The sequence below is a fragment of the Lissotriton helveticus genome, chromosome 11 (genome assembly GCF_964261635.1).
Source record: "Lissotriton helveticus chromosome 11, aLisHel1.1, whole genome shotgun sequence".
Taxonomy (NCBI): domain Eukaryota; kingdom Metazoa; phylum Chordata; class Amphibia; order Caudata; family Salamandridae; genus Lissotriton; species Lissotriton helveticus.
Window position 1 is genome coordinate 1,109,896,878 of NC_136072.1, and position 25,996 is coordinate 1,109,922,873.

At 42.7% G+C, this 25,996-nt stretch overlaps 1 protein-coding gene across 1 annotated transcript in view; it reads left to right on the top strand.

Annotated features, from left to right (window-relative positions):
• LOC144792662 (solute carrier family 2, facilitated glucose transporter member 5-like) overlaps nucleotides 1–25,996 on the top strand; it is an 842,308-nt gene that overhangs the window by 670,585 nt on the left and 145,727 nt on the right. The window contains exon 12 of the mRNA XM_078667809.1: nucleotides 18,594–18,721. Coding sequence (XP_078523935.1) covers nucleotides 18,594–18,721 — 128 coding nt within the window. The remainder of the gene's footprint in view (nucleotides 1–18,593; nucleotides 18,722–25,996) is intronic.

Below are 25,996 nucleotides of genomic sequence, written 5' to 3' on the forward strand. Positions count from 1 at the left end.
CTACCGGTCTGAAAGTGCGGTGTTGCTCAGAGTGGCATGGTGCTGAGATGAGATGCTGCTACACTCGGGTATGAAACCGAGAGTCTAAACCGTGAGCTCATTGCTGTAAAGTGATGTGCTCTGATCTTTGTAGCATACCTGTGCACGTAGTGTTAGTAGGCATTTATACCATACAGGGAGTGGGAATGAACTACTGACCCCTACCATTCATTTATAGTATACCGTAAGTGGAAAGCAAAGTATTACCACCTACCGGTGTGTAGACTCGGGGATCAAACCGAGCTGATTGCTGTAAAGTGATGGGCCCTGGACACAGTAGCATACTGGCCGCTGTAGTATAACTGTGCAAGTAGTGGTAGGTGGCGTTTATACTATACAGGGCGTGGAAAGCAAACTACTTACCCCTACTGGTATGAAGACTCAGGGATTAAACCGTGAGCCTAAACCGTGAGCTCATTGCTGTAAAGTGATATGCTCTGGGCGCTGTAGCATACCTGTGGGAGTAGTGTTAGTTTGCGTTTATACAATATAGGGAGTGGGAAGTGAACTACTCACCCCTACCAGTGTCAAAACTCTTGGATGAAACCATGAGCTCATTGCTGTAAAGTCATGTGCTCTGTGTAGTATTCCAATCTAAGTCATAGTAGAATGTTAGTATGTAATGCTACTAGAATGTAAGTATGTAATGCCAGAATGTAGGGCTTTCATGAGAGGAAACTTGGGGAGTTTGTACATGGTCCTGGAGAAGACGGTTGCCTTGCTGTCTGCTCCTGTTGGTGGCTCTTTCAGCTGTCTTTTTCTCCTGCAATAAGTCTACTTATCGGATCCACTGCTGTCTTCCTCTTCGATACATAAATTTGGCGACGAGTGGGAGAAGGTAAAAAGAAGGCAGCACTCACCAATATTTCAAGTTTCCTTGCTTTCTGCTGAAGACCCATTTTCTTTGTGAAGCTGTTTCTACTCATCCCAGGGTCGTTGGCTCACAGAACTATGTCATCAGACCTCTGGTAGGATTTATATTTTTTGATTTTTGGCTTCCTCTGCCTCTTCACTATACTCTGGTCACTGTACTATACGTGTGCAAGTAGTGTTAGTATGCATATATACTAATTCAGTAGTCATGCAGTAACCAATGCATCATGGCCCTATGGAGCACCACCTCCCAGTTGCAGCTCATACAATGTCCCAGCGTGTGCATCCACAGGACATTTATGTTTGCTATTACAGGGCAGGAGCATGTATTGCTTCAATAAAGCGGATCTGGATGGTAAAAATGGAGAGGACAAAAATGAAGCGGGGTCTCACCCGTTCATTTAAATTAGCCCCCTGGTGGGTAATGTTCCGGGCCCAATCCAATTATTATATTGCGGGTTCTCTGCAGCATTGGGGACCTTAATATCACATGTAAATTAGGCGCGGGAGGGCACAGAGATGTTTCTAAGCCTAGGGGATCGCCACCTCCCTGGGTATTGTTTACTAATTGTTCGGGGGGCTTCGAGGCCAACTCAAGTCTGGGGATCACCACCCTCCGGGGCTTTACTTAAATATGCAAGGTGGGCCTTGCCGGTCCCTGAAGCCTAGGTGGCCCTAGGCAGTGCCTTATTGGTTCAGTAATCAAACAGGCAGTACTCATGGTGTTATAAAGTGATCACACTCATAGAACCCTTGTGGTTGTAGAATTGCCCAGGCTGTAATAGTCTGTTGGTTTATATTTGTTAGGTGCACCGCACACTTACAAATGTTTTCTTCATAACCTCCTATCAACCGCCGATTTTCACATGAACTACAGGCAAGTGTTGTCAAAAAAAGAAGACCCATACACTCACGTATTTATTGGTAAACAAACATAGCCTTCATTAAAACAACACAAATAAATGGAAACAACTTTTTTTGAATAAACAACAGTATAACATGAAATAAGTGGGTGGTACTCCTCCGGAAGCAGCGAACAAAACCTGCAAGATAAAAAAGAAACATAAGTATGTGTGCTATGTCCAAGAGAAAAAGAAAGGTAGTCAGAATATAAGGAAGTGAGAAAGTGAGAATGGGACAGAGAGTGAGAGGGTAGAAGGGAGAAGGGGAGGGAGAATCAAAAGAACAGAGGGTGGAGGAGACAGAACGTCGGCCTACTGCACCCAGCCCTCACTGTTTTTATTTTTTTTTATTTTGCAGAGTTTTATATAGCGCGAACTAGAACCGAACCGAATCAGTTATCAGAGCGCTTCACATAGCACCAATTACGTTACATGAGGACACTTTCATTTTAGGCACGGGGAGATTAAGTGATTTGCCCAGAATCACAGGGGGTTTTTGGCGTCGTTACCGAGACTCGAACCCAGATCCCCAGGACCGAGGTCGAGCGCCTTAGCCGTTAGGCCAACCCCTCTCCCCTGTTCACCTCCCATCACCGGTGTGACTGGGACTCTGGGGTCCGCGAGAAAGAGTGAGGTCCAGCAAGTCCTTAAAATGAAACAGAGATATGAATGAGGCCAGAGATTACATTATTATCTACGGCAACATCGCTTGCCTGCACCTGTGTCCCCAGGCTACTGCACCCCAACCCCTACCACCACACTGTGCTCAATTGCAACTCCTGTGCACCGAGGCTTCACTGCTCACCTGCCACCACTGGTGTGTCCAACGACGTGCTGGTGCAAGCTCCGACTCCAGGGTGCCTCGCTCAGGGTGGCACAGCAGGTCTCCGGATGGGGACGGTGTCTTGATACCACGATGGAAGGTGTCAGAATGCCCAGGGCATCATCACGGGCTGAGCACCCACTCCACCCATTTTGGTGCAACTAACTCGCTGTCTGAAAAGGGAAAAATATTATAATGCTGGAAACGTATTGAGGTAAATGAAGGTTTATTGCAAGCTTAATAGAAAACACCAATTGAGTGCATCCTTCCTTCTTGCAGTACGATCTACCAACTGTTGGTGGTAATCGTGGTTTAAAGAAGAGTTGGAGTGTACGGTAATACACAAGGTTAAATAATAATATGTTATGCCAACGTTCACACACAAAGAAACAGAGTGCATGCTAGAAGCATAATATGTGTGCGTAATGCAGTGGCGCAAGCATGTGTGCATGTACACTTAGTAATCAGCTCACTACAGTGCCCAAAAGCCATTGCCACGTGTCTGTAGGGCAGCGCTGCCCTCTGGCTCAGGCCTACAGTACGGTCCAGCAGGTCCTTAAAATGAGACAGAGATGTGACTGAATGAGGTCAGAGATCACATCATTACTCATGGCAACATCGCTTGTTCGCACCTGCGCACCCAGGCTGATGCACCCTACCCCTCTTGCAGTACCGCGCTAAATTGCAGCCCATGTGTACCCAGGCCCCACTGCTCACCTGCTGTCATTGTCGTGTGTCCAAACACGACGGCCAGAATGGTACACAATTTAAATTGAGTTTTGATTGCGAGGATGGTATACACCTCATGGATTTTTTTATTGCGCATTGTGATATGCGAGGTGGATGCAGCCATTTCAGCTGAGGCAGTGTGGAAGAACTGGGACATGTGGCGTCTTTGTTATCCTATTTATATATATGCAAAGTGGGCTGGGCTTGCATACAGCAGGCCAGCGTAGGTGTGTGAATAATTATTCCGGGGACTTGGGAGTTGTTCAGTTCCTGCTTGGCCAGGAAGTGTACTTATGTGTGTGTTCCCGTTGCAGTTTTGACATCGCACAATCCGCAATATACATTAATGTAGCATGTACCGGGAGGGCGAAAACTATAGCTAATGAGATGCTGTCCGAAAACATTGAATGGCCAACATCACATGTCGTTGTCAAGCTTGTGGATATGTGCAGAAACCATGTCAATGGTGTGCGGTATTTTTGAAAGTGTTGCTATTGCGAAGCGCATGCATGTGAATGTGCTCAGATGGAGGGAGGATCAGCAGTGAGGCTACATCATACACAGTGATAACACTCATTACAGTCATGCAATGCATGTTAAACGTTAATCTGAAAGTCTCATATATGACACACTACCATACTGGTAAAGCCTACTGCAACACAAATCTACACATTACTCTTTACTGTTTGTCACATGTGATCTATGATGTGCAGATACACCTTCGAGCCTCCAATACCCAGGCCAAAAGGCAGCACAATAATGCGCACACAAACACACCAGGGGGATTGTGTAACACACATTTGTTTTTTGATGTAACGCTTCAGATGCATGGCCAACACACGTGGAAGGCTACTGTACAGACCATGAGTATTGATCAAGATGATTGTTGCATGTTGTGTGTAGTATAAGATATGTGTACACAGCAAAAAACTTTTCAAAAAAGCTCTCAAAGCAGAATAGGTGTCCCTCATCAAATGCTGTATGGAGAATGACTAAAATGGGTGGGGTCCTCCAACTGTAACAATGGGAAATGTTATGAACCAATCAAATGCTTTTTTTTGAGGTCACATGGCAATCGCGCACCGAGCGCACAAGGAGGCCGCACCCGATGGGATTCTGAGAAAATATATTTACCATAATATAAGTTTATTACAGTTAGATATATATCAATATTTAAAGTATTTTGGGTTATCGCTTGCTCTCATAAACACCTTAATTTTATTTAGATATAGTGTTTAGACATAAAAATAATGAGGGAATGGCATACCCGGTGTGACATCACACGTCTATGACGTAACACAGGGCCTGGCAGCCTGCACTCGTCGCATATGCAACACGCAGCGGGCTTGACTGCATACGTACATGAAGTAACGCGCAGCTTGGTACTGCATACCCGTCGCATACCAAAGTAGTAGCTGGTGCGACCTCCTACGTATATGATGTTACGCAGGACGTGGTGCTTCAAACCTGTTGGATACGAAATGTGCTTCATTTACGAGTTTAGCAATATGGCAGATAGGATTTGCGTGCTGATGGAGCTTGGTACACTACCGGTACATATACATATTTTTTTAAGATATAAAACATTACATGATTTTTAAAGTTAAAAAAAGGACAATAGAGTTCCAAAATATTACAAAGAAAAATTGAAAAAATATAGGTTTTATAAATATTAAAATATGAAATTAACATTTAAAAAACCTTCGAAATTCACTGAAAAAACATAGGTTTTACAGACGTTATAGTTAGAAATTAGCATTTAAAATACTTTTGAAATTCACTAAAAAACCCTAGTTTTCAGGGATGTTATAGTTAGTTGGACGTTTGACTCATATAAAACCAGAGAAATTCAACCATTATAGTTAGTCGAGCTAACTATAACTCACGCGCCCGCAATGCACTGCTGATGATGTCACATATTACATCACTCATGACATGGTCAGTGACATCACTGATGAGGATACCCTGTCTCTCCATCCCTTGTAGGGAGACCCAAAGGGTCAACCCTTGGGGAAAAAAAAAATTCTTCAAAAATACGATCCTGCCAGAGTTTCACAGGATTTTGACTGTTTAAACAAAAGTAAAAAACCCAATGGTGTCTTCCAATAAATAAATGAACAACTATTGGGTGGGGTTTGAGTTGGGCCACCCTCCTTCAGCCAGGTAGGGTAATGATGATACCATCCTCCAGAGCCAAATATAAGTATTAAAAAAGGGGAGTATGCAGCCCACCACCCCCAGACACTTATGGGCCTGGAGTGGTATCCCCCGGTGGCATATTAAAATCTAAGAATTTCTCAGTCTGGTTTAACTTGAAGGTATACAACAGACAAAGTGGGGCCTTCAAGCAGGAGATGGAAGTCAGGAAAGGTACTCACACTTTTGGTTCTTTCTGTGGCCTCCATGACCGCTGACATTTGTTCTCCTAATATCATATAAACAATCAAATCATTATTGCATGGATGTATGAATTTCGGTATTTGTTTAACGCAAACTTAGCCAAACGGGCAGTAAAGAGCAATACACACCCAAGGTCAAGTATACAGTCAACGTATGATGGAAGTGATAGCTGGTTATTGAATTATTACTTTTTTTCTCAAAAACAAAGAAAGGAGTATTCTTTGTATGTCCCCTTTCTGCATTGAACGGATAAAAAAGGCCTGCTGTCTTGTGTTTTTTAAAACTTTTTTTACATCATTGTTTATTCTCCATTCTGATGGTGGCCTTGCTACAGGTTTTAAGACACTGTTTATCAAAAAGGTCTGTTAAAAAAGTGTTCCCCATCAAAGTCTCAGAAGACTTCTTGTTTGTTTGTATAACAGAGAATAGAGACACACTGCCAGTCCACTGTCCTTCGTAATGGACTATTCTTCAATGTTTCAAAATAGAGGTTAAGATTCTTAGACCCACTCATCCTTTTTCAACAACAACCTTTCCTTCCCTCCCTATCATTTATAGAGACTCCACTCCCGTTAAATAGTCCATATTAAACTATAGGTGCTCATTGGCGTTCTTAACAAGCCTGAAACCCCATGACGACTTAGTTACAGAAAGTAGTTTGTTTCTGAATCAGTAGCTCAAATGTACCTTACTTTCCCAAGAATCTGGAGACACTACTAGGTGTCCCACTGCAACAATAACCGGACCACATACAGAGTGATGAATATGGGTCCCCGAAGACTGATCCCTGGGTTCAAGAGCTAGAATCTCATTTCTCCCCTGCTTAAAAGCCTAAACTGGCCACTTCTCCGAGACAGGATTAGTCTAAAAGTCCTGACCCTTATCTGCAAATGCCTGGCCAATTTCGTACTCTCTTTTCTGGGTAGTAAAATTCTTCAGCACACTACTGTCCGAACCTACCTCCTACTTTGAGAAGTAGGTCAGGAAAAATATTGAAAGGTAAGTTTGTAAACATTTTCTATACCTAACTCCATATATGCGTACTTTGGTGAAATATATATATATATCTTCAAGATACAAGGTTGTGGAGTTAAGAATAGTAAGTTTTTACCTCCCTCTGTGCACTTACCTCTTTGATCTCTAGGGCCTAATTCTCAAAGGTAAACTTACACTTTTGTGTAAGTGTATGATTTTTTTTCCAATTCACAAAGGAATTGTATGAGACTCCACACATAAAAAGATTGGCAGTCATAAAGGTACTACTTGTAAAATTCCTTTGTGAATTGCAAACAATCTTAAAATTTAAGAAAGTGTAAGTTTACCTTAATTATTCTGTAGCACACATCGAACGAGGAAAATACTTCTGAGGATTGTTTTTGTCCAGAAAGGTTTCCCTTCTGACTCAAAAGCAATCCTGCCAACAATGCAGACACCATTTCAGTACAACGCAAGGGTTCCTGCATTGGTGCTAGGCAGGCTAAAGTGCCCCAGCACTAGGAAAGGACAGGAATGCACCATATAATGTTAAATATGCCACATTCCCCATCACCATCCTCAATGCCTCAGAAACCACAGCTACCTTGCCTGGAAACACGCTGAGGTCAGACATCTCCTCAAGAAACCTTCAGAAGAACCCAGCGAGCTACAGAACTAACTTCCCATCTCACTGCTACCTTTCCCTCCAAAGTCCTTCAGAGGGCCATCAACCTCCAACTCACCAAACACCTGGAGAGAAACAACCCTTCCCAATCAGGTTTCAAAACCAATGACAGTTCTGATCACCGCAACAGAGGACATCCACGCCCTACTCAAGAGAGATGAATCCGCTCCACAGCCTTCGAACCTGTCTACCACCACACTTTCATTGATCGCTTATGCCAGATTGGTATCAGAGAGAATGCGCTCAGAGGGATGGTATCCTTTTTTACAGGATCCACCCAGAGAGACCCCCTCCCTCCCTTCACATTGCAAGGCAAGCGTGCTATCTATGGCATTCACCAAGGTTCATCCCTCAGACAACCCTCTTCAAAGTCTACATGACCCTATTCACAGACATCATCAGAACGTACAGCACCAAAATCATCTCATACGCAGATGACACGCAACTCATTCTCTCACTCTCAACTGACCCCACCTCAATGAAGACCAACTTCCACACCTGCATAAAAAACATCTCAGCCTGGACAAAGAACAATTGCTGTACGCTCAACACAGACAAGTCTGAGGTCCTGATCTTTGGCAAACACACTGCCCTCTGGAATGACTTCTGGTGGCCCTTGGAACTTGAACACACCCCCATGCTGAAAGACAATGCCTGCAACCTTCGCATCATCCTCAACAATGCACTCTTCATAAAACATCAGGTCAACACCATCTTCTCAGCCAGTTTCCACACGTTCCACAAAATTTTCAAGTGGCTCCCCATCAGGACAAGGAAGACGACAATACAGGCCATCATCACAAGCCGACTGGACTACAGCAACACACTCTATGTAGGCACCATTGCCAAACTCATGCAAAGACTCCAGAGGATCCAGAACGCAGCTGCCAGGCTGATCCTCAACCTCGCCAAAAGAACAGACATCACCCATCACCTGAACAACCTTCACTTGCTCCCGTTTCTGAAGATGCCTTTTCAAGCTCCTGACCCATGCCGAAAAAGCCGTTACAACCAAGGACCCTCATACTTGAACCACTGTCTACACTTCCACTGAGCCACCAGGAACCACCGCTCCGCATACCTTGCCCTTGTATAAACCTCTCACCTACTCCTCACCCGTGCCGAAGGCCGCTACTTCTCCTACCATGCCGCCAAAGCCTGGAAAACCCTCCTACCCTCCTCTGCACTGCACCCTATCTGACCGACCGACTTCAGGTAAGGGCTCAGGACCTGGTTCTTCAACTGAGAGCTGCAGCAAGCACCTGGACCCCCTTGTGAGTGACAATAAGCGCTTTACAAGTAGAACCTGATTGATTGATTGATTAATTGATTCCTACCCTTTCATGAAGTGCAGCTAGGTGACTTGCTGCATTGTGCTGCATGAAACAAAAAATATATGGGAAGGCAGGGTCCCTGTTGCTAATCTTTTGCTGTGTTATTTATGATGTTCTAATGAAGACTTGTATTTCTGATTACAGTTAAAGAAATCATAAACATCAATTTGATTTCAATTATTTATACCACAGTGAAATATCTATTGGCATCCGCCCCTAGTTAAGCTGTTAAAGTAAGAGGTTCATGACGTCCCTGCTTCCACCGACTCTCAGTCCTCCCTTAAATTTTGTACTGACCAGCACTTTTTTGTGGAATCAACTCCCATTTTGCAGCTGAACTCTATCTTTCCTGGTTTTCAGAAAGATCCTACAATCATTTTCAGATATCAGCTTTGCTCTTGTTCAGTCTATTCCCAATGTAGTCAGCTCCTCTTGATTATTCAGTTCATGGGGTCCTGATAAGCTTATTAAAAGAATTGAATACATGAAATGATCTACTTTTAACGTATCAAACATGTTAATCCATAAAATAATTACACAATCCTACTCAGCCCTGCTTTCCCATAAAACATGTCCAGTGTGCTAGTATGAACTTATAAAACAAGTAAAATATTTTTAAATGGTCTCATTATAAATCTCTTTTTCCTTACGTATTCCATGGTGCCCAGTAGTTATAAAAAGACTCCGCTTCATAAAGACATATTTACATGCAAATCACTTACATAAGATTGCAAGCAAAACACATCACCAATTTTGCCAATTTATTTATTTATTTTGTTTTTTAACTCCTATGGAGGGCCACAAAAACACACCAACAATTTAAAAAGACAAACATTGCATACAATTCAAAATTCCTTCCTTATACATTGCTATAAAATTATATCAGACATACTGAAAAATGTGCAAATAATGCTATAATAGGTAAAACAATCACATAAGCGACTGATAAAAATTCTTATATCAAACATACTAAGAAGTGTGCAAATGATGCTATAAATACATGAAACAAGTAAATAGCCAACCAAATGGTATTAAATCGAAACCAGAGTACTACTGTTAGACAACATTCTAATAAATATGCAAAAATGTTCTAAGAAATTGTTATATCTTAAAACAAAGCATTAAATTCAGAGAGGACAAGATCAAAGAACGTGCGTCCTGCGCAGAGTGAATATTAAATCTGATAAATACTGGTTTTAAAAACACTCGCCTGGCACTTTGCAGCTTTGAACATACAAATAGGACATGATTTAGATCTTGGATTTGCAACTGGCACAATTCACAAATTCTCTTCTCTCTAGGTGTTTTATCCCAGATGCCAGTAACGTCTCTTAAAGGCAGCAGATTGAATCTCAGTAGGAGTATCAGCCTTCTAATCCCGTGAGGGATATTCCAAGTTAAATAAGGCTGTGGTTTATTCCCCAAAGCACTCCCACTGACCGCCACGTTACTGGGCCTGGATTTACTTAAAGCAGCGTTTCTCGCCAAATTTATAGGGGATCTGAATTTCTTTAAGAACTGTTTCAAACCAGATTTAGGCATTGGAGAAGCGGGAGTTAAACTAAGACCAAAACTATCAATTGCACATTAAAAGGCCTAAAAAACGTGGATTGTTCTGCAAAAGATTTCTGTTCTCAGAGCTGCCCTAAAAGTACCCTCTTCCCCCAAGAAGAGAAGAGAGAGTTACCCCACCTAAGAACTGTTGCCTGGGCTAAAATGAAGGACGAGACTAATCCAAATTCAAGGCGCAGAACATGTGGGGAAGCCAGAGAATTTAAGTTGCAAATTTGGCGTATAATTCGTCCTTCTGCCTTATCAAACGAAAGCCAATGATTCATGTCCAACACCTCAGCAGCTTATATTAACGAGGGTGGGATTTTGACCTTGAAAACAGATAAGACATGGCTTAAATGGTGTCTCCCGCAAGTTTTATAGAATCTGTTTAATGCACATGCCTGGGAGACAGCTTTACTAACACAGTGTTTAGTATGCTCCAAGTCTCGACCTGTTTTTGAAAAAACTTTCCCTAAATATATATACGAGTCAACCAGTTCCAGTTTTTCAAAACCAAGCATCCATCTTAAACATCTCTTTATTCTGAGCCCCTTCTTCTGGAAAACCAAGATCTTGCTTTTTTGCAATATTAATTTTTAAAAAGTGAACCTCTGCATATTTGTTGAAAACGTCCAGACGGAGTTGCAGGCTAATAGGTGTTAAATCAAATATTGCAACATCGTCTGCATACAATAAAGACCCAATGGACATTCGACCAATTTTGGGGGCATCCCCTCTCACCAAGTTCAGAGCGCCAGGAAGATCAGCGATATACAAAGAAAATAAAAGTGGAGCTAATAGACAACCCTGCTTAAGCCCATTATGCGTGTTAATTTTACATGTTAACCCCCGCGAACCTCCCATCAGAACCTGGCACCAGGTGTCAGTATGCAATTCCATGATCAGACCCAGGAGATGATTTGGAATGCCGAGGGAGACAAGTTTTATCCACAGGGTCTGGCGGTCCAACTTGCCAAACGCCATGGAGAAATCAATAAAGGCTGTATAAACAGGCATCCCTCGGGTGAAAACATATTTCTCCACAATTGTCTGAACAACCGCTATATTATCTAGGGTGCCATAGTTCTTTCTAAAGCCGGCTTGTTCTGGTGGAAGGATATCCTGATCATCAACCCATTGTTGTAAGTGGCATAGTATGCTTTTTGCAAATAATTTGCCTGAGGCATCCAGGAGGGCAATCTGTCTAAAACTAGTCGGCACTGTTTGTGGTCATTTTTTATACAGGCGGACTATAATGCTCCCCTTCCAAGAGGGGGGGATTTAATTAATAAAGAAACAATATGTAAAAAGTGGCTCTAAAAAATCACCCAATACTTCTGGCTCCTTTTTAATTAGTGCAATTGGGATACCATCCGGCCCTTGTGCGCCGGAGATTCTAGCAATCTTTATATACTTTACCAATTCCTTTCCTAGCATGGGGCCAAATTCAGTAAAAACAGCAGACGCGGGTTTAACCTCATCAGGCAACAAAGGAGAAACTGGACTATTATTCCCATATAAAAGAGAGATGTAATCCACCCATTCCTTTTCGGGAATCCGTATCAGTGTAGCTCTCTGCCTTGAATCGCAATATTCAGCGAGCAAGTGCCAATATGTTCTCCAGTTCTTGGCCCTTGCAGCTTCCCTCAGCCCTATCCCCTTCGCATTGAGCTCCCTTCTTTTTCACTGAGCGTCAGGCGTCTTCTCACTCCCTTAAGGCGATTGATTTCCTGCTGTCCACTACGGAGAAAATGTATGTGCTGTTTTCGAACACGATAGTTAATTGCCTGGTTTAAAAATATCATATGGGACATATCTTGTTTATACGTGTGAGGTTCAGAAGATGTGGAGCTTAAATTACATAACTTCTTCATTTGAGCCTCAAAGAAGGATAAAATGTTGGAATGAGTAAAACCTTGCTTTTATACATACACCGTCTTCACAATGAAGCCTACTTCAACAATGTTTTTTTGCGTCCAAAAGGACCGACCATTTCCTTTGCTAAAAGTGGCCAGGCCCTGACCGGCATTCCCCGAGTCCAGTGTGGGTAGATCAAAGGCCACTGTCATACCCACTATGCTATGGTCGCTCCATATCGACGGGCTAACAAAAAAGTTATCACAAGCCCCAAACATTTGGTAGAATACAATCACATAATCTAAAAGGCTCTGAGTATGTTGAGAATGACAGGTAAAATGGGCTGTTTTATCGGCGGGCACTCTCCCGTTTAAGATAACAAGATCCAAACTTCTAACGCTATCAAGCAAAAGGAGCCCCTGCCTGTCTGTTTTTACTTTATTTGGTAATAAAATCTCGGGATTGTGCCAAATTTCCTCTTTGTCAGTATTGGCATAAATCTCAGAGGCAGAATTTGAAATTTTTGCATTTAAGTCCCCCGCTAATATCACTAGGGGGCAATCTTCCCTAGTAGCTTTAATCTGAATAAAAGAAAAAAATACGGGCAAAAGATTATCAAAATGTTTCCCAGGGGGGACATACAAGTTTGCCACAAGAAAGGAGGTGGACATTTCAGAATCTCCCAAGCATGCCCACTTCAAGCATATACAGAGGTTTGAGGGGTGGGGGAAAACCTTCTGATTCCAATTGAGGGAGTTTTAAAGCAAGATACATACCCCCCGCTAGCATGTCCCCTTTCCGATCGCTTCTCATAACACGAGTATACAAAATAGCCATCACATTCAAACTCTTTACAAGACCAGGTTTCTTGTAGACATATAATTATGGGATTCATAATTTTTAGGGAATTTCATTTTATTTCATTGGGTTCTAGACCAGCCATATTCCAGGACAAGAGCAGCCCACTCAGGCTACCTCAATGGAGCACTCCTTACTGCATCCACATGGGTGTTATTCAGGGCTCTTGCAACCCAACTCCACTGGGCGAATTCCTCTTCTATGTCTGGAGTCTGAGGGGCAGCTACTACGTTGGGTACAACATTTATTAAACGCCCCCTCCAGTCCACTGAAACCACTATATCTTTAGGATTGACCGCAGAATATTCTATTTCAGGGCCCAATGTGTCTAGTGCCACTGGACAGAGAGTGAGAGGGTAGAAGGGAGAAGGGGAGGGAGAGTCAAAAGAACAAAGGGTGGAGGAGACAGAACTTCGCCCTACTGCACCCAGCCCTCACTGTTCACCTCCCATCACCTGTGTATCTGGGACGCTGGGGTCCGCGAGAAAGAGTGAGGTCTAGCAAGTCCTTAAAATGAAACAGAGATATGAATGAGGCCAGAGATTACATTATTATCTACGGCACCATCGCTTGCCTGCACCTGTGCACCCAGGCTACTGCACCCCAGCCCCTTCCACCACACTGTGCTCAATTGCAACTCCTGCGCACCAAGGCTTCACTACTCACCTGCCACCACTGGTGTGTCCAACGACGTGCTGGTGAGAGCTCCGACTCCGGGGTGCCTCTCTCAGGGTGGCCCAGGAGGTCTCCGGACGGGGACAGTGTCTTGATACCAAGATGGAAGGTGTCAGAATGCCCAGGGCATCATCACAGGCTGAGCACCCACTCCACCCATTTTGGTGCAACTAACTCAGTGTCTGAAAAGGGAGAAATAATATAATGCTGGAAAAGTATTGAGGTAAATCAAGGTTTATTTCAAGCTTAATAGAAAACACCAATTGAGTGCATCCTTCCTTCTTGTAGTACGATCTACCAACTGTTGGTGGTAATCGTGGTTCAAAGAGGAGTTGGAGTGTACGGGAATACACAAGATTAAATAATAATATGTTATGCCAACGTTAACATACACAGGAACAGAGCGCATGCTAGAAGCATAATGTGTGTGCGTAATGCAGTGGCGCAAGCATGTGTGCATGTACACTTAGTAAGCAGCTCACTACAGTGCCCAAAAGCCATTGCCACATGTCTGTAGGGCAGCGCTGCCCTCTGGCTCAGGCCTACAGTACGGTCCAGCAGGTCCTTAAAATGAGACAGAGATGTGACTGAATGAGGTCAGAGATCACATCATTACTCATGGCAACATCGCTTGTTCGCACCTGCGCACCCAGGCTGATGCACCCCACCCCTCTTGCAGCACCATGCTTTATTGCAGCCCATGTGTAACCAGGCCCCACTGCTCACCTGCTGTCATTGTTGTGTGTCCAAACACGACGGCCAGAAGGGTACACAATTTAAATTGAGTTTTGATTGCGAGGATGGTGTACACCTCATGGATTTTTTTATTGCGCATTGTGATATGCGAGGTGGATGCAGCCATGTCAGCAGAGGCAGTGTGGAAGAACTGGGACATGTGGGGTCTTTGTTATCCTTTTTATATATATGCAAAGTGGGCTGGGCTTGCATACGCCAGGCCAGCGTAGGTGTGTGAATAATTATTCCGGGGACCTGGGAGTTGTTCAGTTCCTGCCTGGTCAGGAAGTGTACTTATGTGTGTGTTCCCGTTGCAGTTTTGACATTGCACAATCTGCAATTTACATTAATGTAGCATGTACCGGGAGGGCGAAAACTATAGCTAATGAGATGCTGTCCGAAAACATTGAATGGCCAACATCACATGTTGTTGTCAAGCTTGTGGATATGTGCAGAAACGATGTCAATGGTGTGCGGTATTATTGAAAGTGTTGCTATTGCGAAGCGCATACATGTTAATCTGCTCAGATGGAGGGAGGATCAGCAGTGAGGCTACATCATACACAGTGATAACACTCATTACAGTCATGCAATGCATGTTAAACATTAATCTGAAAGTCTCACATATGACACACTACCATACTGGTAAAGCCTACTGCAACACAAATCTACACATTACTCTTTACTGTTTGTCACATGTGATCTAGGATGTGCACTCTGCCCGTGGCTGATGATACCCCTTCGAGCCACCAATATCCAGGCCAAAAGGCAGCACAATAATGCACACACAAACACACCAGGGGCATCGTGTAACACACATTTGATTTTTGATGTAACGCTTCAGATGCATGGCCATCACACGTGGAAGGCTACTGTACAGACCATGAGTACTGATCAAGAAGATCGTTGCATGTTGTGTGTAGTATAAGATATGTGTACACAGCAAAAAACTTTTCAAAAAAGCTCTCAAAGCAGAATAGGTGTCCCTCATCAAATACTGTAGGGAGAAAGACTAAAATGGGTGGGGTCCTCCAACTGTAACAATGGGAAATGTTATGAACCAATCAAATGCTTTTTTAAGGTCACATGGCAATCGCGCACCGAGCGCACAAGGAGGCCGCACCCGATGGGATTTTGAGAAAATATATTTACCATAATATAAGTTTATTACAGTTAGAAATATATCAATATTTAAAGTATTTTAGGTTATCGCTTGCTCTCATAAACACTTTAAACTTATTTAGATATAGTGTTTAGACAAAAAAAATAATGAGGGAATGGCATACCCGGTGTGACACCATATGTCTATGAAGTAACACAGGGCCTGGCAGCCTGCACTCGTCCCATACGCAACACGCAGCGGGCTTGACTGCATACGTACATGACGTAACGTGCAGCTTGGTACTGCATACCCGTCGCATACCAAAGTAGTAGCTGGCGCGACCTCCTACGTATATGATGTTACGCGGGACGCGGTGCCTCAAACCTGTTGGATATGAAATGTGCATCATTTACGAGTTTAGCAATATGGCAGAGAGGAGTTGCGTGCTGATGGAGCTTGGTACACTACCGGTACGGGACTCCAGTTTTCTCCCCCCCAAAAAAAAAAGATATACATTTTTTAAAGATATAAAACATTACATAATTTTTAAAGTTAAAAAAAAGTAAAATAGAGTTCCAAAATATTCCAAAGAAAAATTGAAAAAAATCTAGGTTTTATAATTATTAAAATATGAAATTAGCATTTAAAAAACATTTGAAATTCACTAAAAAACCCTAGTTTTCAGGGATGTTATAGTTAGTTGGACATTTGACTCATATAAAACCAGAGAAATTCACCCGTTATAGTTAGTTGAGCTAACTATAACTCACGCGCCCGCAATGCACTGCTGATGATGTCACATATTACATCACTCATGACATGGTCAGTGACATCACTGATGAGGATACCCTGCCTCTCCATCCCTTGTAGGGAGACCCAAAGTGTCAACCCTGGGGGAAAAATATTTTTTTTTTTTTAAACGATCCTGCCGGAGTCTCACGGGATTTTGACTTTTTAAAAAAAGTAAAAAACCCACTGGTGTTTTCTAATAAATAAATGAACAACTATTGGGTGGGGTTTGAGTTGGGCCACCCTCCTTCAGCCAGGTAGGGTAATGGTGATACCATCCTCCAGAGCAAAATAGAAGTCTTAAGAAAGGGAAGTATGCAGCCCACCACCCCCAGCCACTTATGGGCCTGGAGTGGTATCCCCCGGTGGCATATTAAAATCTAAGAATTTCTCAGTCTGCTCTAACTTGAAGGTATACAACAGACAAAGTGGGGCCTTCAAGCAGGAGATGGAAGTCAGGAAAGGTACTCACACTTTTGGTTCTTTCTGTGGCCTCCATGACCGCTAACATTTGTTCTCCTAATATCATATAAACAATCAAATCATTATTGCATGGATGTATGAATGTGGTATTTGTTTAGCGCAAACTTAGCCAAACGGGCAGTGGAGAGCAATACACACCCAAGGGCAAGTATACAGTCAACGTATGATGGAAGTGATAGCTGGTTATTGAATTATTACTTTTTTTCAAAAACAAAGAAAGGTTTATTCTTTGTCCCCTTTCTGCATTGAACGGATAAAAAAGGCCTACTGCCTTGTGTTTTTTAAAACGTTTTTTACATCATTGTTTATTCTCCATTCTGATGGTGGCCTGGCTACAGGTGTTAAGACACTGTTTATTAAAAAGGTCTGTTAAAAAAGTGTTCCCCATCAAAGTCTCAGAGACTTCTTGTTTGTTTGTATAACAGAGAATAGAGACACACTGCCAGTCCACTGTGCTCCGTAATGGACTATTCTTCAATGTTTCAAAATAGAGGTTAAGATTCTTAGACCCACTCATACGCATACCTTGCTCTTGCATAAATCTCTCACCTACTCCTCACCCGTGCCGAAGGCCGCTACTTCTCCTACCATGCCGCCAAAGCCTGGAAAACCCTCCTACCCTCCTTTGCACTGCACCCTATCTAACTGACCGACATCAGGTAAGGGCTCAGGAACTGGCTCTTCAACTGAGAGCTGCAGCAAGCACCTGAACACCCTTGCGAGTGACAAGAAGCGCTTTACAAGTAGAACCTGATTGATTGAAAAATTGATTCCTACCCTTTCATGAAGTGCAGCTAAGTGACTTGCTGCATTGTGCTGCATGAAACAAAAAATATATGGGACGGCAGGGTCCATGTTGCTAATCTTTTGCTGTGTTATTTATGATGTTCTAATGAAGACTTGTATTTCTGATTACAGTTAAAGAAATCATAAACATCAATTTGATTTACATTATTTATACCACAGTGAAATATCTATTGGCATCCGCCCCTAGTTAAGCTGTTAAAGTAAGAGGTTCATGACGTCCCTGCTTCCACCGACTCTCAGTCCTCCCTTAAGTTTTGTACTGACCAGCACTTTTTTGTGGAATCAACTCCCATTTTGCAGCTGAACTCTATCTTTCCTGGTTTTCAGAAAGATCCTGCAATCATTTTCAGATATCAGCTTTGCTCTTGTTCAGTCTATTCCCAATGTAGTCAGCTCCTCATGATGATTCAGTTCATGGGGTCCTGATAAGCTTATTAAAAGACTTGAATACATGAAATGATCTACTTTTAATGTATCAAACATGTTAATCCATAAAATAATTACACAATCCTTCTCAGCCCTGCTTTGCCATACAACATGTCCAGTGTGCTAGTATGAACTTATAAAACAAGTAAAATATGTTTAAATGGTCTCATTATAAATCTCTTTTTCCTGACGTATTCCATGGTGCCCAGTAGTTCTAAAAAGACTCAGCTTCAAAAAGACATATTTAATGCAAATCACTTACATAAGATTGCAGGCAAAGCACATCACACATTCACTATGATAAACCACACTATTTCTTAATCTACCTTTACTTTTCATCCACCCACACTCTGTGTGTACTACGGCATACTAGCAGCATGTTCACAATGTTTGAGCTGGTTTCAATTCATTTCTACCATCATCAGGACAAAATGCAAATTGAACATGACTAAAGTAATGTTAGATGTGTCAAAGAAACATTAAACAGTATGTAAATTCAAATTCAGCCTCCCCATGCATGATAAGACACTGTTTTTCTTTTTTAAAGGCAGTGTGACTATTTCAATTACTGTAGCAAACTTCACCCAGGCATCCCGGCCTCAAGCTTTGGTCATCACTTCAGTTCTTACCTTTGGTGGACTTTTTGTCATTGGAATGATATTCCCTTACATGGTGGTAAGTAATGGTGAATAACTTTACTGATGTTGATACTCCCTTCTTCACAGCATTTAACAGTGCTTCGTTTGAAGGGTCAGGCCCTCAATTCTCATGTCAGATAGCAATTATACTAGTTTTATGGAGAACACAAGTTCAATCTGACACATTGGATTAGAATGTAATGTCATGCTGTGTGATGTGCTGTGTTTGTTTTTTGCTGAAGGGTGTGCTTTGTTTTGGGTGTGATCTAATGTGTGTGCCTTTTTGAAGTGTGTGTTGTGCATGGTATTGGGAACGAGTGTTCAGAAATGCTTATGGTGATGTAGAATGCTAATTTCCTAGACAACCTGGGTGTCAGTGTATTTTTCTCTTTGGAGTAGGATATTAAGTGAGACTGTTAAATAATCAGCACATAATAGCACTGGTATAAAATATGTTTTCCATGCTCACACAACTTAACATGATTAAGCAGGGAGTGTCTTAATTTCCTACGCCATGAGTTAATGAGATGCTTTGATTCCATATGCTCTACATTAACCATTCTTTGGTATCTGAATGAGGTGTTATTCTTGCTTATTCTTAGCAGGTGCTAGTCTTTTTTGGAAAGACTAGCGCCTGCTCTACTCCACAACCCACTTGCTCCATCTATATAGGAAGGAGACTTTAATTGTGTTTCCAATGTTGAATTGGACAGATATACTCCACCCATGCCAGGCACCAACTGCCACAGAGCGACACTATATTTTCAGTGCTGGATGGAGAATAGACAGATGTATGATGTGTGGAGGTTAATGCACCCCACCAATAGGGAGAACTCATTCTACTCCCCGAAGACTAGACCTGCTTGTTTTTAGCGAAGCATTGTACACAAAAATACTAGGGGCACGATTCACAAAACTAACTTAAGACAAAATCCTAAACTTACTACCATTTACTCATTTTGGTATTCACAGAAGGCACTTACTCGTCAATGAGTAAGTGCCTTTTGTGAATATCAAAATTGTAGTAAGTTTAGGATTTTGTCATATGTTAGTTCTGTGAATCGGGCCCTATATACAAAATACCCAGCCCAAGCTATATCAGACCACAATCCATTGAAATCTGTACTTCAAAGGGGCAGAAGCCTCACAAAGAAACCGATTTGGAGGTTACACTTGGAACTGCTGTACAACATGCTGGTCCGTAAATTTATAAGTACACACATCTAACAATATGTTACAAAGAGTGAGGGTTAAACCTAATCCAGGTTGAGGGAGTGGGAGGCCTTCAAGGTAGTAGTGCGAGGCCCCTGCATCACCACAACATGGAGAACGAAAAAAATTACCACTTACTGATATCATGGACATTGAGCGGGATGTATGAAATGCTGGATATAAGCAATATACTAAACGCTGAAACCTTCACAACCTAAGAAGGCTGCACAACTCTGTGCACAAAGGCATAAACATGCAGATAAAAATACACAGACTAGGAACACTCGACTACAAGGTGTTAAATATTGCAGGGATTTGTTAGCATGAGCTGAAAGCCATTTTGTATTTTGGCAGCCATTTTAGGTAGCCATGTGCGCGCCATGTGCTGTTTCCCTTATCAGAACCTTGCACATGCTCAGAAGGGCCTAGCTAGTAGAATGCACCTGCTCTTCCTTTACCACTGTCAGGCTATTGTTGCTGCTGTATGGAGAAGTAACTTTCCTCCCACTTTTTTGAGAAAGCAGATCTGGTATGCCCATATTAGGCATTTTGCATGCTTACATGAGCCAGGACTGCCCCTTGGTCTTATGCTGACTATGTAACCCTAAGCATATATAAGGCCCCAGTTTTCAGTACTCCTTAGACTGCCTTATTCAGTTGCTAAGGCTTCTGTGTGAGGTGGTCTCGCTCATCTGAGGTGAATAAATGCATTTTTTTTATATTTCAGCTTCTGTGCCAATTTCTTCTTTGTGGGTTTAAAAGGACCAAGTATCAGTGATATCCCCTGAGAAGGTTTATATGTTCTTCAAAGGAATACAGTGGATATAAATGCAGCCTTTGTGATTACTGCACCAATCTCTACACAGAGGGTCCCACGATGCCTGACAACTGCCGACTTGAGTACGACTGAGTAATGCATGTCCTTAGACTAAACATATTGCAATACATTGGATTGGACGAACCAATAAAAGAGTTTGAACAGCTTTCGCCCAAATAGCGTGAAATAAAACCTGGTAATGGAAGGATTACCAATTGAATTCTATGCCACATATTGTGTTCAAGTGACACCAAAACTGCTCCAAGTGTAAGAAGAAGCAAAGACAGTGGAAATGTTATTGGATTCCCTCCTTGAAATACCAATAATGGTGGTACCTAACACAGTGCGGAACCCTTCTGATGCTCTCACATACAGACCCCTTTCCCCACTCAAACTTGATTATAAAATTATCTGGAAAAATACTGGCAAACAGATTGCTGCCAATAATGGTTACACTGGTCCATTCTGACCAAAATGGATTCATACCAGACAGGAACACCTTTCTCAAAATTCATCAATTGCTGTGTGAACTTACAATAGCAAACCCAAACTGCCTAGTGGTGTCTATCAATATTAAAAAGGCATTCAATACTGTTAGTTGGTCCTATCTCCTGAAATTACTAAGGAGAATGGGTGTGTGACCACTATTCCTCATCTGGATACAATGTACAGTTACCAAGTGGCCAGGGTCAGAAAGGGGCAGATCATATCGGATCACTTCAATATAGGAAGAAGAATTCATTGGAGCTGCCCTTCCTTCCTGCGGGCCATGGAACCATTTGCAAGATACTGTGCAAAGCATTAGACTAGGTAATACAAGCAGCTGGTAGATGGCATGCGATATCTCTGTAAGCAGATGATGTCCTGATCTCCCTTCAGAATGGACACAAGACCCTGCTGAGGCTCATGAAACTATTAGAAGAGTTTGAAGACATGTTAAGCTTCAAAATCAGCTGGGCTAAATCTTGCCTTTAATCCCTAGGATTGATAGCCGAACACTGTAGACTCGCATTACCAGCAACTAAACTGGAATTGTGATTTGATACCTTCAAATACCTGGGGGTGCATATCTATCACACGACCAATCACCTTATTGAGGGCAACCTAGCAAGGGCACTGGTGTCCGTTAGGAGCTCGCTATTATTTTGGACCTCAATAGCGCTATCCCTAATCAGACGAGTAGCGATAGCAACAAAACTACGATGGTTGTTATACTTCTTCACAGCTCTACTGGTGTTCCTTCCCCAATTCTTCTTTCAGACACTACATGCTTTCCTAACCAACCTCATTTGGGATACTGGTAGAAAATGAGTGGCTTTCCACACAGTATAGTGCTCAGTGCTAGAAGGGGGGCTGGAAGCCCCCAATTATGAATTATACTATGCAGCGGTACAACTGTAGTGTCCAATGCAGTGGTTTGGAGCGGGTCCCTGTGTAGAGAGAACTGAGGTGACACGAATCCTGGGCAGCGTACCTATCCTGACTTGTATTTTGAATCCCTCAAAGACACTCCACTGAATCTGACTTAATTAAAGTTGTGAGGGCATTCTCTCAGAGATATATGTAAATGTAAATGTAAATGTAAATGTGCTGGACTTGTTAAGCGCACAGCTGCCCGTAAGCGTCCCGGCGCTTGCTTAGGGAACCCGTCCTGGTATTCCCCTGTGAGAAACCCCGGCAGGGTGTCCACAAGGTGAAAACCAGGCATCCCGCCGCGAGGGGCCGTAGTGGAAATTAAGCAAGCTATTGCCCAGAGTCGCAGAGTGTGACCCCGTGAGTTGAGTAGGCACCAGAGCGAGAATTGTCGAGTCCGTGGAATTTTGAGCCCGAGACCCGCTGAGGCGGGGAATCGAACCCTTGTCCACGGTCGATCTCAGCTTCCGGGTCTGCCGCCTCTAACCACTGAGCCACGCTTCTCCACATATGAGGCTGCTCCACCACACAGCTACCACTGTGGACACTACTCGAGTTGCAATAGGCGGCATTGAGACATCATACAAACTCCAGATGGATGCTGAGGTGACCCATAGAGAGGACCTGTACACTGTCAGCAGCCTGCCTTCATTTCAAAATGAGAGACACACATGACATAGTAGTCAGGCATTCAGACCTACAATGCCATTCAACACTCTGAGTGCACAAGGACCAATAATATCTGCACCCTCACAGGAGCCCTTCCTCATGGCACAAGCAGGAAAGCTGTGATTGTTCTTTACAAACTGCTTAATAAACAACACACTTGTAACCTAGAAAACAAAAGTAAATGGGAGGCCGACCTGGCAATGGAGTTTAATACTGAACAATGGGAAATAATCTTGTCACAAGTTAAACAAGTGTCTCGGAACTAAAGATTCCTATCCACACAATTTAGCTATTTACAAAGGAAACACCTTATCCCAACACAGCTACACTTCATGTTCAATGGAACATCCCCTGAATGCTCTAGATGTCATCAGACTCAAGCTGGCGTGTTACAGAAGGTGTGGAAGTGTTTGGTACTTCCCCTTGCATAGGAAAGGGGTTGGTAATAACCTATGAATTGATGGACCGAGCGCTACCCCTCATCACGTAAATGTGCCTTCTGAGCCTATTACCAAGACCCAAAAAAGTGCATTATTATGTAGATTCATAGTCTTAATCAAGTCAGAGGAAGTTATAGAGCGCACATATCACCCGGGGGTCTTATGGCGCTGGTGTAAACTCCAAGGGTCTGGTGGTGAGCTGTACGGTCATTATAGATGGTCAAATAGCCACGTTTTTAGTTCCCTAGGGAATGGCTTATGGTCAGCTATGGATAGGAGATGTGATAGAAGCTTATTCCAGAAAGCAGGTGCAAGGAAAGAGAAAGATCTACAGCCATTTCTGGCAGTGCGGATTCTGCGAGGAGTAAGGAGACATTTGGTACTTAACTTAAGCCTCCTGCTCGGTTGATACCAGCTAAGTTTTTTGGCAATGTAGCTTGGCCTATTAATACATATGTACTTGTGAACCAGACAGAGGATTTTGAAGCGGATTCACTTCTTAATAGGGAGCCAATGAAGAGTCTACAGTCTGAGCACTGAAGGAGCTCCCGAATGAAGGTTTAGTACAAGTCTAGTATTTTGCAGAACTTGATGCTTAGAATAGAGCTCCTTAGGCCATCAGGGCATTTTCATAGTCAATACGACTTATGATTAGCCCTTGGACAAGTGGTTTTCTAGATTCAATAGAGATCCATTGAAACATTTTGCATAGTTTATGCATAATGCCATAACAGATGCCGATTATGTGATTTGTGTGGCTTTTTATTGACAGCTGATTGTCAGTCATCACTCCGAGGTTCCGCACTATGGATTTGGGAGATCGACACGGGCCCAGATTCTGAGGCCACCAGTCACTAGACCATAATTCGTTCACCTTACCAAAAAGAATGACCTTTGTCTTCCATTAAGCTGTAGATGGTTGGTATGCATCCAGTTGTCAATATGGGTCATGCTGTTTTTGAAACGGATCCTTGTGTCAGTGGGATCAGGGCCTAGGGAGATCAATAACTGGGTGTCATCAGCCTATGACACCACGTCAAAATCTTAGCACTCATACTCTTTAAAAGGTGTAACCCAATGACATGGAAAGCCTGCATGGCATTAGACATGAAACTCTGGCCAAAGGATTCGCTAAAATTGGCTATACGGATGTAATTACACTAGCCTATGGTATGGAGGGAGGCAGGCCAATTGGACTAATATGGGCTATTTAGATTAGTAAACTGGAACAAAAAGTGATACCAGACCACCCTAGCCAAACACAGATGTTAAGCAATGCATGATGGAACAGTAAGCATTATTTATACTCATGAAATCTGAGCAGCTTCAGGATGGGCCACTGCCTACCAATATGAATCCAGACCACACATACATTACCAAAAGGTAACAGCCACAATTACAACTCCTAACCCTACATGTGCAATTACAATTGAAGTCCCTCCCCTAGATAGACAGACAGTTCAGGGAAACCCGAATTCACCGGCTGCTTCTAAGTATGATAACCAATCACTAACCAGTATAACTCACAACAACAGTTTTTTTCTGTTAGTTTTATAACCATGAAACAAACAGTATGAACCCCACCCTCCCCACCACCCCTGGTCCACAGTTCTCAGAGTTAATCCACACTCCCAATACCAGGTATATGGACAACAGCACATATTATCTTACCCCATGTACAATAACCATTAGACTTGATTACCCCCATGTTGTATTGTTTCAGAATTTCCTGGAAGGGTATCACTTCCCCATCCCTTCATACACCTTCTCTTTTCCACAGCTATTTCAATGTGGCGGATTTCCAAAGGGGTATCTTCAGTGTTAACTTCTCTCCCCATTCCATACCTGTTGTCATATTATTACACAACTGCACAATCATTGCAGTCATGTATAGAAGTACAGGCACGCATTTTCCTCCATAAAGTTATTGCAGATATCCAGTTGGGTCGATGACCCTCCTGTCCGCCATCAAGGCTAGATCCTGCTGGCTCACATACAGGAGTCATTGGTCACTAGCAGCTGAGATGCCCAATAGTATATTTGTAGATTCTGAAGAGCGACTCCTCCAGAATGGGGTTTTCTGCTTAGGGCTAATAATGCTATAATAGGGACACCCCCATCCTACAGCAATTCACTCATTATTGTGTCCACTTCCTTAAAGATTTGATCTCAGAACTCAGATGGGTTGTTCTGCAGGAATTGAGAATTTAGGCACGTAGATCATCTTTTCAGGGCTGCCCTACCCATCATCGCTGGGGAGCTGTTGCCAATGTTGATGTAATTGTTATAATTCTCCAGGGCCCTACCAAGGTTGTTGATATAAAAACTGATCCGATCTGTTGTCACACTGATCTCTAAATAACTGAATCCCTGAGTGTCCGATTTCAGTGGAAAATCCCATTTGTTTTGGTTTGTTTTATGTATACTTTTATAAATATTTCTTTGCGAGAAAATCGAATAAAAAGATTTTTATAAAAAATAAAATTCCATTTGTTTCCCTGTTCCCAGTGTGACAAGGGATAGATCACAGATTTGGCCCAATGTAGGTGGATTCTCTCTTAGGAAGGTGAGAGACCCGCCTCATGGAGTCCTCTGGGTCTTGCCAAGTAAAGGAGAATGCCATCTACAGAAAGCAATATCATATCTACCCAATCCGGATCCCATCTCAGCCCCCGGGGCTGCTCGTCCATCAAGAAACACAGAGCCAGAGGTTCAAAAGCCACCACAAACAGCAAGGAATTCCTGTGAAGAAGCTCCATTA